Source organism: Oryzias latipes, chromosome 18 (genome assembly GCF_053564925.1).
Source record: "Oryzias latipes strain Hd-rR chromosome 18, Olatipes_Hd-rR_3.1".
NCBI classification, from domain to species: Eukaryota; Metazoa; Chordata; class Actinopteri; order Beloniformes; family Adrianichthyidae; genus Oryzias; species Oryzias latipes.
In genome coordinates, this window is record NC_136254.1 from 25,902,206 (window position 1) to 25,918,240 (window position 16,035).

The following is a 16,035-nucleotide window of genomic DNA, read 5'->3' on the forward strand; positions in this document are numbered from 1 at the left end:
TATTGGCCACGGATATGGCCTGGATGTGGCAAAGTGTAGAATTGACCGTATAAATGACTATATAAATGACTGTATAAGAGGGAACGGGACAGAACAAGTGTGATGTCACCCATTGAAGCAGGACCCACGTGTCTTTACTGAGGCATCTGATTGGTCAGTTTATATATTACTTAAATAACTTACGATAATGAAAAAATGTAAAAATAAAATTAAGATCATCAAGAACAAGTTAAAATAAAATATCAGATTAAGAATGGTTATTCTGAGAAAAAGAATGACTGGGTGATAGCTGCTTATTTGTCAATGAAAGTCAATGGGATTTTGGCTTTTTGGAGCAAGCGGGTACTTCCTGTTTGTTACGTGGCGTGGTCACTTCGTCCAGTTTTCTGCCCTGCAGTAATTACTGTATGAGTGTGTGCGTGCAAGGGACTGTAAAGCGCTTTGGGCCTTTATCGAGGTAGAAAAGCATCCACCATTTGCCATTAACAATGTTGGAATTGAACTTTCTTGGAATATATGTGAATATTGGAATGTTATAAACCCCCCTTGTATTTGTGTGCAGGTTTTTTTTTTTTTTTTTGCAAAACATTGATCATAATTTCTAGCTACTAATGGAAAAACAGGAAAATGTTGACTCACAAACGTTTTACAGAAAATACAAGTGTTTGGTTTTTTTCTCTTTTGGAACCGAACCAATATGCCACCACACTGCTTTATCTCAGTCAGCCATATTTATTAGTTTGAAGGCAGTCATAGTTTCTCTCAATTCACAGAAAATTAGTCCTATTTAAGATTCAAAACAACAAGAGAGCTTTGTGCAACCAGAGCCCTTTGATGTGCATCTAAAGAGGGACTGAACCACAGTCAAAAGCTGCCGTCTGACAGTGGGTTACAGAAGGAATAAAGATCTGTTGTTATACCTGCAAAGTGCTGATGGAATCTTTATTACATACCAATTAATACGCATTTTAAAGAATTCGTATGCTTTGCACCTTTTGTCCATGTTTGAAGCCCCGCTCCAATCATCTTTTGATCTGTTTTATAAAGTGTTCCCATTGGTCTTTTAATTGTGATTATGCTGTTTTTAGCCCAAATGTAAAACCCAGTGTTGTTTCCTAGGACATAGTTTCTGCAGAACGACAATCAACATCGGATCAACATCAGCCCTCCCCCTCCCAGTTGAGGAGTGGAATGGAGAAGGGAGCTTATGGTCCGCCCAGTGTCGTGTCTTTGTCTCTTTTTCAAACTGGATATTTTCCTCTGCTTCAAATTCACAACAATTTCAGTAAAGAAACCCCCAAAACTACAAATTTAAGATGAACTTTCTTCATATTTAAACTCCATCTGGAGAAAGATGCAACAAGAACATATTAAAAACACCAAAAACACTATTTGCATCAGTGGGTCCTTTAGCAGTTCACCTGAGGAGTGAAATCTGGCTCTGTTTTGGTCCTCAAAGAGTTAATATTGCATGATGGAGCAACAGAAGCTATCTGTGAAGGTACCATGTGTTACAGCCAAAGGGATTTTTCCATACAATAGCTCTGAGCCTGCACCTGAACCTTGCACAGCATATTTACAAAATTTACATCTCGAAATAAACACAGAACAACAACGCCGCTCTACAGAAATAATACCGCAAATATAATAATGCCCTTCAAATTTTTCCATAAATATAACTGACGTTCTAGAGTGGTTCTTTTCTCACCGCATTATGGTTTGAAACATTCCTTGAAATTGCGATTACACATGTACGAATCAGTGTCCATCACTGCTGCCAGCCTCATAAGTGTAAGCCGGCTGGAAAAATGAATGAATAAAAAAGTCTAAGAGGATATAAAAGGAGTGTAAGAGTTAGGTATGAGAACAGAATGAGTGGGCAGGATGTATAGGGAAAATTGGTTGGCGAGACAACAGAGAGAAGGGACAGACAGGGAAGTGGAGATAGCAATGCTGGAGTGGCAGAATCAGACAGGTTAGAGATGGGGGGGTTGGAGATCACAAAAGGAAGGTGGTAAAAGAAGAGTTAGTCCTCTCAGTGATGCACTGGATGCTGAAAGCCACTTCTATCTGCCCTCTCATCTTTGGCCTAAGTTTAGAAAAACCCTTTTACATCCTCCTCACATCGAGCTCATCCCAGCACCCATCATTTGACAGTAATCACCAGTCTGCCTTTTGACATACTACAGATTTTTTTTCCCCCCCTTGCAAAACGCTGCTAAACGGAACTGCCTTTAAGGGAGAAAATACGTCTGCCAGGAAAGTTTGCTTTAATTACAGCCCAAGACGTGATCAAACGGCATTCTGAAGCTCGCTCATCGAAATCTAAAAGCTTTGCTTCCTCTGTTCGTCGGTGAAGCTAAGATCACGCGGCGACTGCATTACGTAAGGTCAAACAAACTTTGACTAGGAACATTAGGCGTGCGCATTAACGCCTGAGTAAAGACATGCCCTTGCTGACACCCAACCTTAGTGGATGCTAGAAGCAGAAGGAAAACAAAGAAATGAAAGTGCGACTGACTAATGGAGGATGACATGTCCAAAGCGTATCACTAATTATGCCCCCGTTGCTACAAACTGTTCACTTACTCTGATCAGCTTAAACAGATGACAGAAGTGAATGCTGGTCATAAAAAATGAGTTGTTTTTCTATCAAGATGTCCTAATGCAGACATTACCAAAGCAGGACTGCATGTACGCTCAAGCAGAACCTTAAACCACCATGAAAAAAATCTTTGAACCCTTTAACAGCTAGGCTTTGGCTCAAGTGTTGACGTTTGTTGGACTATTATAACTCTTTAACCATTTACACAATTAATGCCATGGGATTCTGAAGCTGAGAAAAGCAGGCCACAGCAGTGGAGTGGTTATGCAGTTGAAGTAAATCAGCGGATTCTGTCATGGAGAAATGCGACTTTGCGTCAGTTGCATATCGATACGAAAAGCGGCTTTTACCTGCATCAGAATCAGCTGATTCCCCGTTGGTCAAAGAGCGTGTGTTATTTAGATGTCTCTTGCAACATCTCTGTTGTAGAAGTCTCACTCCAATCTTCTTTTGATCTATTTTAGCCAAAATCCAAAAACCTGAAGAGGCCAGGTTAGATGAGGAAAATTAAGACTTTAAAGTTCCTACAACATGCAACCAGCCCCTCCCAGCACACACAAACGAGCGAGTTCTCACATTGTGATGTAGATGAGTGGGGAACCGCCCCTTCCAGGAAGAGTCTGTGCTGCCAGGAATGCCTCCAGGCTAACACACACACACACACACACACATTTTCTCCACAGAGCTGGCGGTGATCTCCAAAACGCTTTCCTTTTATATGCACAATATGCACATCCATCTTTGCAAAAGTTCGGATGTTGTTTGTTTTTGTGGATGAAACGCAGATCCGCTGCAGAAGCCGACTCTAGCTTGACGTCATGAAATGGGCAACACCCACTTGGAGCAATAGGCGGTTCCTGAGAGATCAAGTCGTCTGCGAAGATAACTCATATTTCATAAAATAAATAAAAAATTTTAAGTGCGCCAAAGGTATTATCATGTATATGGATACGGTTTAATGTTGAGGGCTAAAAAAAAGCATGATTTAGGCCCCTTAATGGATCTATTTGTCTGCAAGTGGATGCATCAAGATAGAGCAGAGCATGGAGTTTGTTGCTTGCCACAGTAGTTTCCACATCACAGCTACAAGGTTTTTCAAGCGACATCTTTTCATCTGCTCCATGTTTACAAAGATTTGAATAAAGAAATACTCAGAAATACAATTTTCAGCATAATTGGCTTTGTGTACGTCCTCCATCATCAGAAAAATGCCGCAAGGACGTGTTAAAAACGGTAAAAAAAAAAACTTTTTATTAGAGTGAGTCTTTATAGGGTTTAGGAAAATACAACCATTCAGTTTGTCTAGAGTTTAAAGTGTAACAATCGGGGTTTCTGCTGTCAACATTTCCCACAGCGGAAAACATGTTAAATCTTCTCATTTATGAGCTGAAACAGAGTGTTTTTACTGTAATGGTGAACAAGTTTGCAGACATTGGGTGGCAGAATCAAAGAAACAAGCTAAGCATTGAAAATAGCTGGGTTTACAGCGTGGGGCTGGTTGTTTACTTTGTGATGTGGCGTAGCTGACTGGTACCAACATGTTAGGTGAATCCTTACTGTCAACGTTAGAAAAGCTTAACATTTGTGACAGAAACTGAGTTTAAAGGGCTGGAATTTTCAGAGGAACAAATTAAAATAAAAAGGTAACCAGGAATTTGGGATTCTTTTCAACAAACTGTATTAGACTGAATAGTTTTAAAGGTTAAATGATTTGTTTAGTTTTAACAAATGGAAATTTTACAAGTTATTTAGAATTCTAAGAGGTCTAGAAAAAAAAATCAAGCAAGGGAATTTACTCTTGTCACAGCAGAACTCTAGCTCCAGCGTTTCCATTATGTCGACTATCGTTACTCTTCCACTGTTAATTACACAATTAATGCAGCAGATTCTGATTGGAGAAAAGCAGTCATGCAACACTTTACAGTAGTAAATAGACTGCTTATGCAATCATTGTAAATCAGCTGATTTGGTTGCATAGAAAAGCGGTTCAAAGCCGATACAAAAAGCCACTTTTCTTTGCATCAGAATCAGCTGATTCACATTGATCGCGTAAATGGCCGGAGTTACCGTATGTCAAAGACCGTGTTTGACATCTTCAGTGTTAAAGGGTTAAAGGCTATAGAACAATTTAAGGTGCCAACAGCTGGGATTCACCACAGACATCCTTTTCACTCCAGCTGATACAAAGCAGAATAAAAATAAATAAATAAAATAAAAAAGAAGTAACATTTAAGTTTGTTTATGTGGAGATTTCTCCATTCACTCCAGCTTCCTTCCAAAAATCTTTTTAAATGGAGTAAGTTTGTGAAGTATTCTGTTCCACCATGGTATTCACATGACTTATTAGGTCTGTAATTACTGAATAATTACAGACCTATCTCTAATCTGCCATTTTTAGGAAAAGTCCTTGAAAAAGTTGTCTACCAACAGCTCACTGATTTTCTCTTATTAAACAATTCATTTGATGTTTTCCAGTCAGGTTTTAGACCCCATCATAGCACAGAAACTGCTCTTATCAAGGTAACCAACGACATCCGCCTGAACACTGATGATGGCAAAGTCTCTGTCTTAATCCTGCTAGACCTGAGTGCTGCCTTTGATACTGTTGATCATGGGATCCTTTTGCACAGACTCCAAGACTGGGTTGGCATATCTGGATCTGCCCTAAGTTGGCTCAAGTCTTATCTAGAAGACAGGAAATATTTTGTTGAAATTGGGAGTTGTGTCTCAGACTACATGGCCTTGACTTGTGGTGTGCCCCAGGGATCGATCCTGGGACCCCTTCTGTTCAACCTCTACATGCTGCCACTAGGGCAGTTAATACGCAGTAATAACATATCTTATCACAACTATGCAGATGATACTCAGATCTATGTGTCACTGACAACAGGTGAATATGGGCCGGTGGATTCACTCAGCCACTGCCTCCAACAGATCAGTGCGTGGATGCAGAACAACTTTCTCCAGCTAAACTCAAACAAGACCGAAGTTATTATTTTTGGCCCACAGAAACAAAGAGAAAGTCTCAGCAGCTACCTTCATTCTCTGTCTCTTAAACCCTCAAATCAAGTCAGAAATCTAGGGGTAATCATGGACTCTGACCTGAACTTTAACAGCCATATCAAGTCAGTAACATCAGCGGCATTTTATCATCTGAAAAACATTGCCAAAATCAAAAACATAGTGTCAAAGCCAGACCTGGAGATACTTATTCATGCATTTGTCTCCAGTAGGTTAGACTACTGTAACGGCCTGCTCACCGGCCTCTCCAAACGAGCTGTAAAACAGCTTCAGTACATCCAGAATGCTGCTGCTCGAGTCCTGACCAGAACCAGGAAGTATGATCACATTAGTCCTGTGCTCAGGTCTCTGCACTGGCTCCCTGTACCTCAAAGAATAGACTTCAAAGCAGCTCTGCTTGTGTACAAGTCTCTCCATGGCCGAGCACCAAAGTACATCTCTGACATGTTAGTGCCATATGAACCATCTCGTACTCTGAGGACCTCAGGGGCCGGCCTCCTGTTGATTCCCAGAGTCAGAACTAAACAAGGGGAATCAGCGTTTCAATATTCTGCAGCTAAAATCTGGAACAGCCTCCCTGAAGTCGTAAGACAGGCCTCTTCTGTGCTCATGTTCAAATCTAGACTTAAAACATTTCTGTTTAGCCGTGTATATGACTGAAAGGTCCTATCTGCACTTTTCTTTCCTTTCCTTCCTTTATTTTTAAATCAGTTTTCAAATTTTTTTTTCTTTTCTTTTAAAGTAAATTTTATGTTGATTATTTCTATGATGTATTGTGATTTTAATGCATTTTTCTGTTTTGTGAAGCACCTTGAATTACTTTGTGTATGAATTGTGCTATACAAATAAACTTGCCTTGCCTTGCCTTATGATCATTAGTATAGGCTCCAGCCACCGCCATCATAAATGAAGATCGCATTTCTTTAATTATTTTTCTTATTAACCTTCACTTAACCAGGTAAAACCCATTGAGATCGAGATCTTTTTTCCATGGGTGACCTGGCCAAGAGGTCAGCAGCACACAACAAAAAACATAATAATAAAAAAATTAAACAATACAATTGGTATTGCTACAATTGAAAATTTAAAAAATTTAAAATTAAAGTACGGCAAAGGGACTTCGTGCTATTAAATGCAATAGATGTAAAACTGTCAGACGTAGGGTGCAAAAGTTATTAAGTATAAGTATAGATAATAAAGAGCAGGTCAGATTTGGCTGAACAGTGGCATCTTAGCTATTAGGAAGTTGAGTTTTTTTGCTTTTGAATAGGCCAGATGTGGTCATGCTCATTACTGTAATGGACAATGTTTTTTTTTCCCGTTTTTTTCTTAAACCGAAAAATAAATAATTTGTTTATGGTCTGGTGTTAAAGTTTGTCCAGTTTGTGCTCTCAGATTATTTCAAACCCTCTAAAGATGAGTCAGTTGTAGGAAGGGGCAGGAAAAATTATGGGAGCTTAGCGTGCTATCTGCTACACTGCATCAGCTACAGCTACAGCAAATTATTGCTTCTCCTCCTGTAGTGCTCCTGCACAGCAGTGGCAGACAACTAATTACATGTACAGTATAAATAGCAACAGTAGGGAACATTCTGCCTGCATGTTTGCTGATTGCGGGACCATAAAATGAACTAAAGTCAAATTCATTTACCCAAAAATGTTTATTTAGAATACTTCTACTTCTCAAAACGATCCTGCTTTGAATTAATAGAAATTAGTGAAGCTAAAGGCTGTATATAAAGCATTTAGCGAAATAAATATTGAAATATCTGTTTATTAATAGAATAAAAGCCAAGGCACAAGTTGATTGTATTTAAAGATGAATTTTGCCGAAAATTGTGTTTTTGGTGTTTTTAACATGTTCGTGTGGCATTTTTTGATGATATGTACATTTATAAGCATAACTTAGCTCAAAATTGCATTTCTAAGGATATTTTTATTCAAATCGTTGTGAATGAGGAGCAAACGGAAAAATGCAATTTGAAAAAGAGCTTATTTGTGACGTGGAAAAATGTTGGGCGGGTTACAAACTCCCTCCTCTGAGCTCTCAGCAATGGGGAAGGGAAGGGGATTCGGGGTTGGCCCCTCCCAATGGCATCGCCCGCAACTCAGAGGGGAATGGGGAATATCTAATGAATTACTGTTGCTCTGCAGAAACTACGTCCTAAAAAAGACAGAGGTTTTTTGGGGGCTAAAAAAGGGCATAATCATAATAAAAAACCCACTGGGAAACCCACTCTTGCAGTGAGCCTATTCCACACAAACAGCTACACATTCTGTTTGAACGCAAGCAGATCTGGTGTCTTTTAACAAATATGGTACACACTGGCACAAGCACACACAAAAAATAAAAATGACCAGGCGCGGGTGCATTAATCCTGTTATTGAATGACCCACATGCCCACTTTGATTTCTGACGCTTCTTTTTTTTCACAACACACTACCGCATGGATTACAGAGATGGTGTACAAGGCAAGTCATCTATCTATGCCAGTCATGGACGAACACAAGTTCCTATTGGCTAGAAAAGTCCCTCTTTGTCTCGGTGACTCTTGATTACAGTAAGGAGACAAAGTCAAATCTTCCATTCTGCGACAAGCAGATATTTAAATCAAATAGCTATTCTTTTCTTCAGTGTTTAAAATCATCTTACCTTTCAGAACTCAAGCTGCTTTTCCAAGAGTGTAAAAGCTGCAGAAGAAACAAACAAAAAAAAAACCATCAATGAATGTTCAATGAAATAATTTTACTGTCACTGATTCATAAAAACATTGACATCATTTGTGGGAAATGCTTCACAAGGGATTAGTTATGACAATTTTTCTAATTAGAATACAGTTCTAATCGCGGTCACCACAATGCAATGTTCCGGAGCCTTGTGCTAATTTAGCAGAGCCATAGCTTCTCACAGTGTAAAGGGCAAACATTTATTACCCACTGATTACATATGGCAGGCATGTGTGTCTGGCACTTGAGTCCTTGTAATTTTCCAACCCCTTACAAAAATCCTGTCTGCACTGATAGTCAGCCTCCTTTTCAAAGTGGTGTTTTTCCAATTTATTTTACTGAGACTCAAAAACAAAAGAGAGGAAAATGGGACTTTAGAGGGCTGTGGGCAGCTTTTTACTTTAGCGCTAATTAAAAGGACGGAGAATAAACCAAGAGAAGGAGTCGGAAAGTAAAAGCAGTGAGCGCCATTGCTGATTGAGAGGATGTCACTTAGCTCCAGTGAATTTTCACCACATTCACTTTGGGAAAAAAAAAGGGAATCAAGAGGGATGGAAGAAGATAATTTTGCAGGGAGGCTGAAAAACAGAACATCTACATGTTCTGTTCCAACCCTTCTCTTTTGTCCCCAGAGTGGAGATACAAATTCAGGCTTGGCAAAAGTTTGAACATAGTTAATTCTGGCTAAAGAATAAGACAGCAGAAAAGGAAGACTAAGTATCTGAATTGCTGCTGTCAAAATGCTAAAAAAGAAATGTATGCCTAGTTTGTATGCAAGCTATATCTTAAGAGACGTTTACATCGCCCTAGGCAACGCACGTTCAAGCAACTACTTTCAATGAAAGGTGTAAGTAAAAGTCTATATATACGCTTTCAGGCATCTGCATTCAAAACACTTGGGTTCACTCATTGCGACGCAACGTTTAATACCATTTTTGGGTCCTATGTCCAAAACCACGAGCCTATTGAAAACCAGATGAACTTTGACCAATCAGGGACATGGATTTAATTCACAGAAGTGCCAATCGTTTGAAAATTGATCGCGAAGGAGAAATTGATCGATTGGTTTGTGCCTGGCTGGAATTCCATGACGCTAAGTGTCTCATATTTCAGAATAGAGTTGTGAAAGAAAAAGCCTAAAGCTAAATTCGCGAGATTTCCACCACTTGGACATTTCCCACCTAGGCTTTTCCAACTGTAGGTGCTACTAATGGGGAGTGGCAGTCCAGTGCGATCAGAGAGTAATCAGAAGGTCTAAACTGATGGGTAAAGTGAAGACATCCCTTCACTTGTTTGAACAATTTTAAACGTAGAAATTGTATTTCAATAAATATGAATATTACTACGATCTTGATTTTGCTTTGTGCTTCAGCTTTTGTGTGGGAATTCAATCTTTAAAACCAATTTAAAGATTGAATTCCCGTTTCAGTTAGAGATTTCCGAATTTAAAAAAAATGAGACTCAAAGCTAATTCTGCTGAGCAAACCACAGCAGAACCTGGACAGAGATAATTGGTGCATATGCAGACAGAGGATGATCCACCCCTTCACTGAGAGGCTTTCCTTACCCATGGGGAATACAGAACATGATTAATAGTTACACTGCAGCAATCAACAGGCAGTAATAGAACCACCTGCCAGGGGTCCTGCTGCCCTGTGTAGATTTATGACTAATAATTGGCCTTGAATGTAGCCACTCTACAACTATCAAAGCCTGAAAGAGCCAGTTAGTTTTCAGCAGTAAGAGAGGGAAAACCATTTGATTCACCTTCTTTTCTATAAAGATGCATTAACTACTTGTAATTTAATATTTTTGAGTAAGTCAGACACTGAAATTTGCATTGAATATCAAAAGTCTTGTTCAAAACAGGAGAAACACACACACTTTTCCTGTTAAATGGTTGAATAGAAGAACATATTGCCTATTACTTTGTCTCTGTATGTAAAATACTTAACACACAAAAGCATGTCACTCACTGACATTTAGCATCACAAAGCTTCATTTGATTGCTGCTGTAGGGTTTGGAGAACAGCAAAAATCCTCCTTCCAGGTACAAGCGGCAATTCTATTAACTATAGATTCATCTATCAAGAAACACGACAATTTCACAAAAACTTCCACTCATTGAATAAAGTGTTTTTGCTCTTGGAGGAGGTTGTTTTTGCGGCGTGTTAAAAAGAACATGGTTCCCAAAACTGCAATGGAAACACTTTTAAGAATTAAATGTATGACATTTGTGACAATGCGCTTCTTGCTAAGAACTGGCCGCCTTGGGCGCTGCACAGCTGGCGCCACAAGAGGTCCCACAGCGTCACACAGCTCGTCTAAAGTTGAGCGTGTCATGGGGAATTGTTGGATCCACAGATCCTCTGTAAAATCACCAACCACCATTTCCCTAAATTGCTTCATCCATAGCCACTCCCATGATGATGAGCGCTAGTGCCGTGGTAGAAATATGAATGTAGCTGCTGTAAATCAAAGTATTGTTTTCATTCATCGCTGTGTTTCTGAATGACTTATCACGCGAGTTGGTTTGTGTTTATCCTCATAATTATGACTTAATGGAAACAATGTTATTCCAAATTGTGTTTAAGATCCTTAACATCTTCTAGCTAGTCATAGTTCTTCAACTTTTATACAAATAATATATTATATAACAAAATAATTATACTTTTTGTCGTTTAACTGATGTTAGCACAGCTAGAGCTTTTAGCTAGTTAAAAGCTAGCTTAACTTGCCTATTGAAACGAGATGTATATCAGTGGGTCACACTTTCCCCTCTGCTGGCTAAATCAATTTTCACCATGTTTATTTCTTTTTTTTAAATATCCACAAGTTTTATATTTGCGTCTTTGGGGCTAAACTTTCCATATATTTTATTAACATGCAACGCGGCTAGTCTACAGCTCACCACTGCACCCAGGGGATGGGTCAAAATGCGGAGAAGAATTTCCCCATTGTGGGATAAATAAAGTATCTATTATTATTATTATTAATTATTAATTATTAACATAGTGGGATATTGGAAATGGGAGATAGGCTTATAAGAAAGGAAAAATCCTCACCAGCATCAATTAACTGATAGTGGTTGTTGTTTCTGACGCATTATTGTCATATAGAATGTTTTATGTGAAAAACCTTTAATAAAAACAAAGTATCATTGAGGACATTGTTTAAGATCTTCTGACTAAAACAAATTCTTAAACTACAGCCAGCCATAACTTACTACTAAGTGTGAACAAATATTCCTCACTCAACGGAAAACCGCCTAAAGTGTAAGAGCTGCTTAACGAGAGCTGTATTTATTCAGCCCCTGCTTGACAGCACTTGTAGATTATCCCTTAAACAGACTCAAATAACGATAGTAGCATGTGCAACAGCTAGAGAAATAGACATGATGACCTTCTTAAAACACCATCTGTTGCCTGGCACAACCACAGCGGTGCGGTGGTAGTCAGTGATGCCTGAAGAGTCACGTTTCATGATACCAACAGTGTTTCAATGCACAGCAAATGGTTAAAAAAAAAGAAAAAAAAAAGAAATGATAAACATCTTTACAGCCTCTGTGGATTGATTCTGCAGCCAGCGGAAGATGCAAGGGGGGGAGGGTCACTTTAATAGCAGAATTTTTGCAAATATGGACCTCGAGAAAGAAACTGAGATTGAAAATTCTTTCACGTTTGTGGTACCAAACTTGAAAACCAATATTATTCTGCTTTACATAAACATAAACATAAACTGTAAGCATCAAAGCTGGTGAGCAGTGCTGATGTACAGTGCACCTAAATAACCCGGGTGATGACAAGGAGCGCCAGTTCTCCCAACACCAATGTCCTTTACTTCTACCCCTCCCCTTGTTCACAAACCATTCCCTTTCCATTTTTCCACTTTTTGAAATATATATATATATATTTTCTGCTACACTTTCGTGTCAGGGTCACTCTCCAGCTCCACTCCGCTCCGTTCCTCCATGATCTGTGTCTCTTTTTTCTTACCCCCCTCCCTTTCAGGATCCTTTGCCCATTGCCCTCCTGACAGCCACACATCAACCTGGGTGCACTTTAAAAAAAGCCCTTCAACAGCTGCCATTCCACAGAGCTAGCTATCAGTCCACCTGCCAAAGCACAGACAGGGTCTTTTTCAGAGAGCAACGTTGAGCGTCAGGTTGGTTCCCCCGAAGTCCAAATGGACTCAAGGTGAAAGACACTACCTCTAAAAGAGTGCTTCAGTTTGAGACAGCATGAGTGTTGTAGATTTTTCAAAGAAAGGGCTACATGAATTCTGGCATCATACAGCTGGCATATAAGCTTGAAATGACATTACTGACTTAGCGTAGGCTGATGCATTTGACTTAATATCAGCAATTACGTTCGTACACAGTACCCTATGATGCCATAAGGAAAAAAAAAAAGCTCCTGGGAGAGTTTTGTTCGTAAGGATATTTGCGTTTTTGCTCAGATCCACTGCCTCCTGCTGTGTCAGTCTGACCAAAATCAGTGTTTGTGCACTGGAAGAGAGAAAGGATCGCATACATTGCTCGCGTAAATGTGCCTGAAACATTCAAGTGAAAACATCTCATTCTAGAGGCTGGACAGCCAGCTGTTGTGCACTTTTCTCCTCCATATGTCTTCGTCAAAAGCCTGTGCCGTGCATCAGCTGTGGGGTGGAATCTATTCAAGTGCTGTTTTTCCAGTTGCGCCATCTTGAAAGAAGCTAAATTGGTACTGATACAAGCCCAGATCAGCCCACACTGTCAAATGCAACAACTGGCCAGCGATGACATTCACAAACACACCATCTGGTCTGTAACATCCATTAGTCATTTGGAAAACTGCAGGAGATAGATGTGAGAACTGTTTTGTGCTGCTCACAAACCAACAAAAAAATGCACGCCTTATGCAATCATTATCGATTGATCTGTCTGAGGCAAGTTGTACCTGCAAATGACCTACAGCATTATAAAATTGTTCAAAATAAAATAAATCAATTTTATTTGGGAAAATAACATTTGAATTGAGGCACGGTAACTTTATTTACGATAACATAAAGATGTTAAATGAAACTCAATTTACTCTGCCTCTATGTGACGTCAGGCCCAAACACCAGCACAGCCGACAACACACAGGTGATGGCGGATGGCAGAGAAGCAAACGGTAAACAAAAACCTATCAAGCCTTTAGTAAGAGAAAACAACAACACGACTAACATCTCCAACCACCTCTTAGGATGATGTGGAATTTTCTCAAAAGACTGAGCGTCCAGCTACTTGCATTCATTCTGCTGAAGCTGAACCAGGAGACAGTAACCTCAGTCCTGCTAAAGCCTAATGCTACGGGGACACTGGGCATGGGATGCGCATTGAAGGATGTGACCACGGGTTCTTGAACTGGACTGTCGCTACCCAATACTAACGCATGTACTCACAGCTTAGTGCGAAATATTGAAGCGGCGCTAATGTCACCAATATTGCCACAGGCTTTTTTTTTTTTTTTTTCACAGCTCTAATCTGAAATATGACAGACTTGGTATCATATAATTCCAGCCGGGTACAAACTGCAATTATTAATTTCTCTGTCATAATCAATAAGTCACTGCCAACTCTAAGTTAAAGTTCAATTGGTTTAGAATTTTTAATGCAAGAGTTTTGATCGCAGAACCCCGAAACTCTTATATACGTACGTTTACATAGACTTTTCATTGGAAGTGGCCTCATGAACACACATTGCCAAGGATAGTGTGAATGTAGCACATGCTGTTAAGAATGTTTGGCAAAAGATGTACTGAATCAATTATCACGTCAGTGAATCTGATCAAATTGGATTTTTCAAAATAAACCAATACCAGCTATAAATCGTATCAGCAACCACAACTTATGATAGGAATTGAATCGTTGTTAAAATCAATTATGAGATCCCTAATAAAGTAACGGTTTTCAGGGTTGTTGAAGTTTCTGAAGCTGAGATAATAATGTGAGCAAAAGAGCTTTTCAGCTGAATCGTGTTACTGCTGCAAGAGTAAAGGTACTCAGCAGCTGCTTCCAGGCTGGTTACAGCCATTGTGCCTTTCTCTCTGCCAGAGCTTTTAGTCCATTGTGCCGCAGCACCACTTTTGCCCATGGCCGCAAGACCGCATGAACCAAAGCTCGATTTGGCTGGGTCACACTGAGATGTACCTGGGGCTTCCATGCATGTTTTGCACAGACTGTGGAGGGTAATCGTTGGGTCCATTAACATGAAAGAGTGCTGCAACTTCCAAGCTGAAAGAAAGAGGGAGGAAAAAAAATGCCTTGAGCGAGCTGACATTATGGGAAGGCATCTTTCCCGATCCCATTCACCAAAGAAAGTTAATGGAGTTGAAGTGGGTCGTCTGGTGTTAAATTGAATCTGCTGCCCATAGAGAGGCTTTGATGTAGCAGAAATTAAGCAAGAGTTCTCATTTAATGTAAAAAATCCTGACTATTATCAGGCAGAAAGCAACTTTTGTTTGTTAATCAGTAAGTAGAAGAAAAACACGTAAAGTTGAACTGCTATTATGCATGAAAAAACAAAGTAAAACCATAATCTTTCCTATGTGTAAAAACAAAATTAATAGACATCTGCTTGCTATGCATGGAAGAAGTGAAACAGGGTCTAGAAAATCCCTCTAAAGACATGATTATGTAAGAAGAAAACGTAAGATTTTATCGCAGAATTAAAATCAAGTTTGTTATCAGTCCCATAGAGAATTAAGTGTTTTCAGCATGTAGGTTTATTTGTTCCTAGTGCTCTGTGAGAGATCTCATTTTATGGTCAAGATGTCCTTCCCATGCCCTTCTGGAATAAACCAAACATCATTAGTGTGGGGGTTAAGAGGGGACTTATCCATCCATATGTTTTAATAATTACACGCCAATTTTTTCAGTGTTTTTCCAAAAGAAAATCACAGCAACAGCAGCAGGAAGGCTGTGTTTTTTCCAATGAAGGCTGTGGATCATGCCTTACATTCTGCACTGTAAGTGACACATTATTTCTCTGGAACCTTTTTCTTTCTCATTCTAACCTCCCAAAGCACCACAACCCCCCCTGCCCCCTTCCCATCTATTTTCTGCCTGACTAGCCTCATGAAACTGCATATATTCTGTCAGATTACCCCCATATTCCCATGCTGTTCGCTGCTCTGGTGTTTGAGGAGCAGATTTGGAAGTGATGGCCAAAGCAATACAGAAAAAAAAGTGAGCTGATTAGAGAGATGCTACATCTCAGAGATTTAACTTTGGACCCTTGGGCATAACATATTAAATTCATGCTTTTCTGATCCTCCATGTGCTGAATAAACTTAGAATATTATTTAAACTTTCAGCATAAATCAAGTGAGCATTGAACTGTAAAGCAGTAATTTGAAAAGATGCTTTTGAATTTTCTTACGAGGCTGCACGCATTCGTTGAAAGTGAATAAACATTTTTTTTTGTCTAAATGGACCTTAATTAATTTTTCAATCAGTTTAAAAAACTCGTGAATGAATATATTTTTTAAACTATGTACTATAAAACAGACTGTCATGGTAAAATATAATTTTCTGTCTCCATTCATTGTCAGCTTTAAGTGTCGCTGTAAATTCAGATGAGAGACAATAACAATATTAAGTGGTCACGACTTTAATGTCTTGTATTTTGTATGTCTCTGGCGAGCCTTAGAGCAAACCTC

The 16,035-nt window shown here is 39.3% G+C and overlaps 1 protein-coding gene across 38 annotated transcripts in view; it reads right to left on the reverse strand.

Moving 5' to 3' along the window:
- Nucleotides 1-16,035, reverse strand: part of LOC101165843 (receptor-type tyrosine-protein phosphatase delta) — a 496,394-nt gene that overhangs the window by 175,446 nt on the left and 304,913 nt on the right. For 26 of the 38 annotated variants that reach the window (XM_078936107.1, XM_078936109.1, XM_078936103.1 and 23 more), the window contains exons 1-2: nt 3,182-3,359; nt 2,956-3,084 (exon numbers count right to left, since the gene is read on the reverse strand). In XM_078936107.1, the coding sequence (XP_078792233.1) occupies nt 2,956-3,084; nt 3,182-3,344 (292 nt within the window). In that variant the 5' untranslated portion in view covers nt 3,345-3,359. Of the gene's footprint in view, nt 1-2,955; nt 3,085-3,181; nt 3,360-8,278; nt 8,317-14,524; nt 14,609-16,035 lie in introns of those variants that run through there. The other 12 variants (XM_078936119.1, XM_078936115.1, XM_023966324.2 and 9 more) reach the window with 2 other exon arrangements.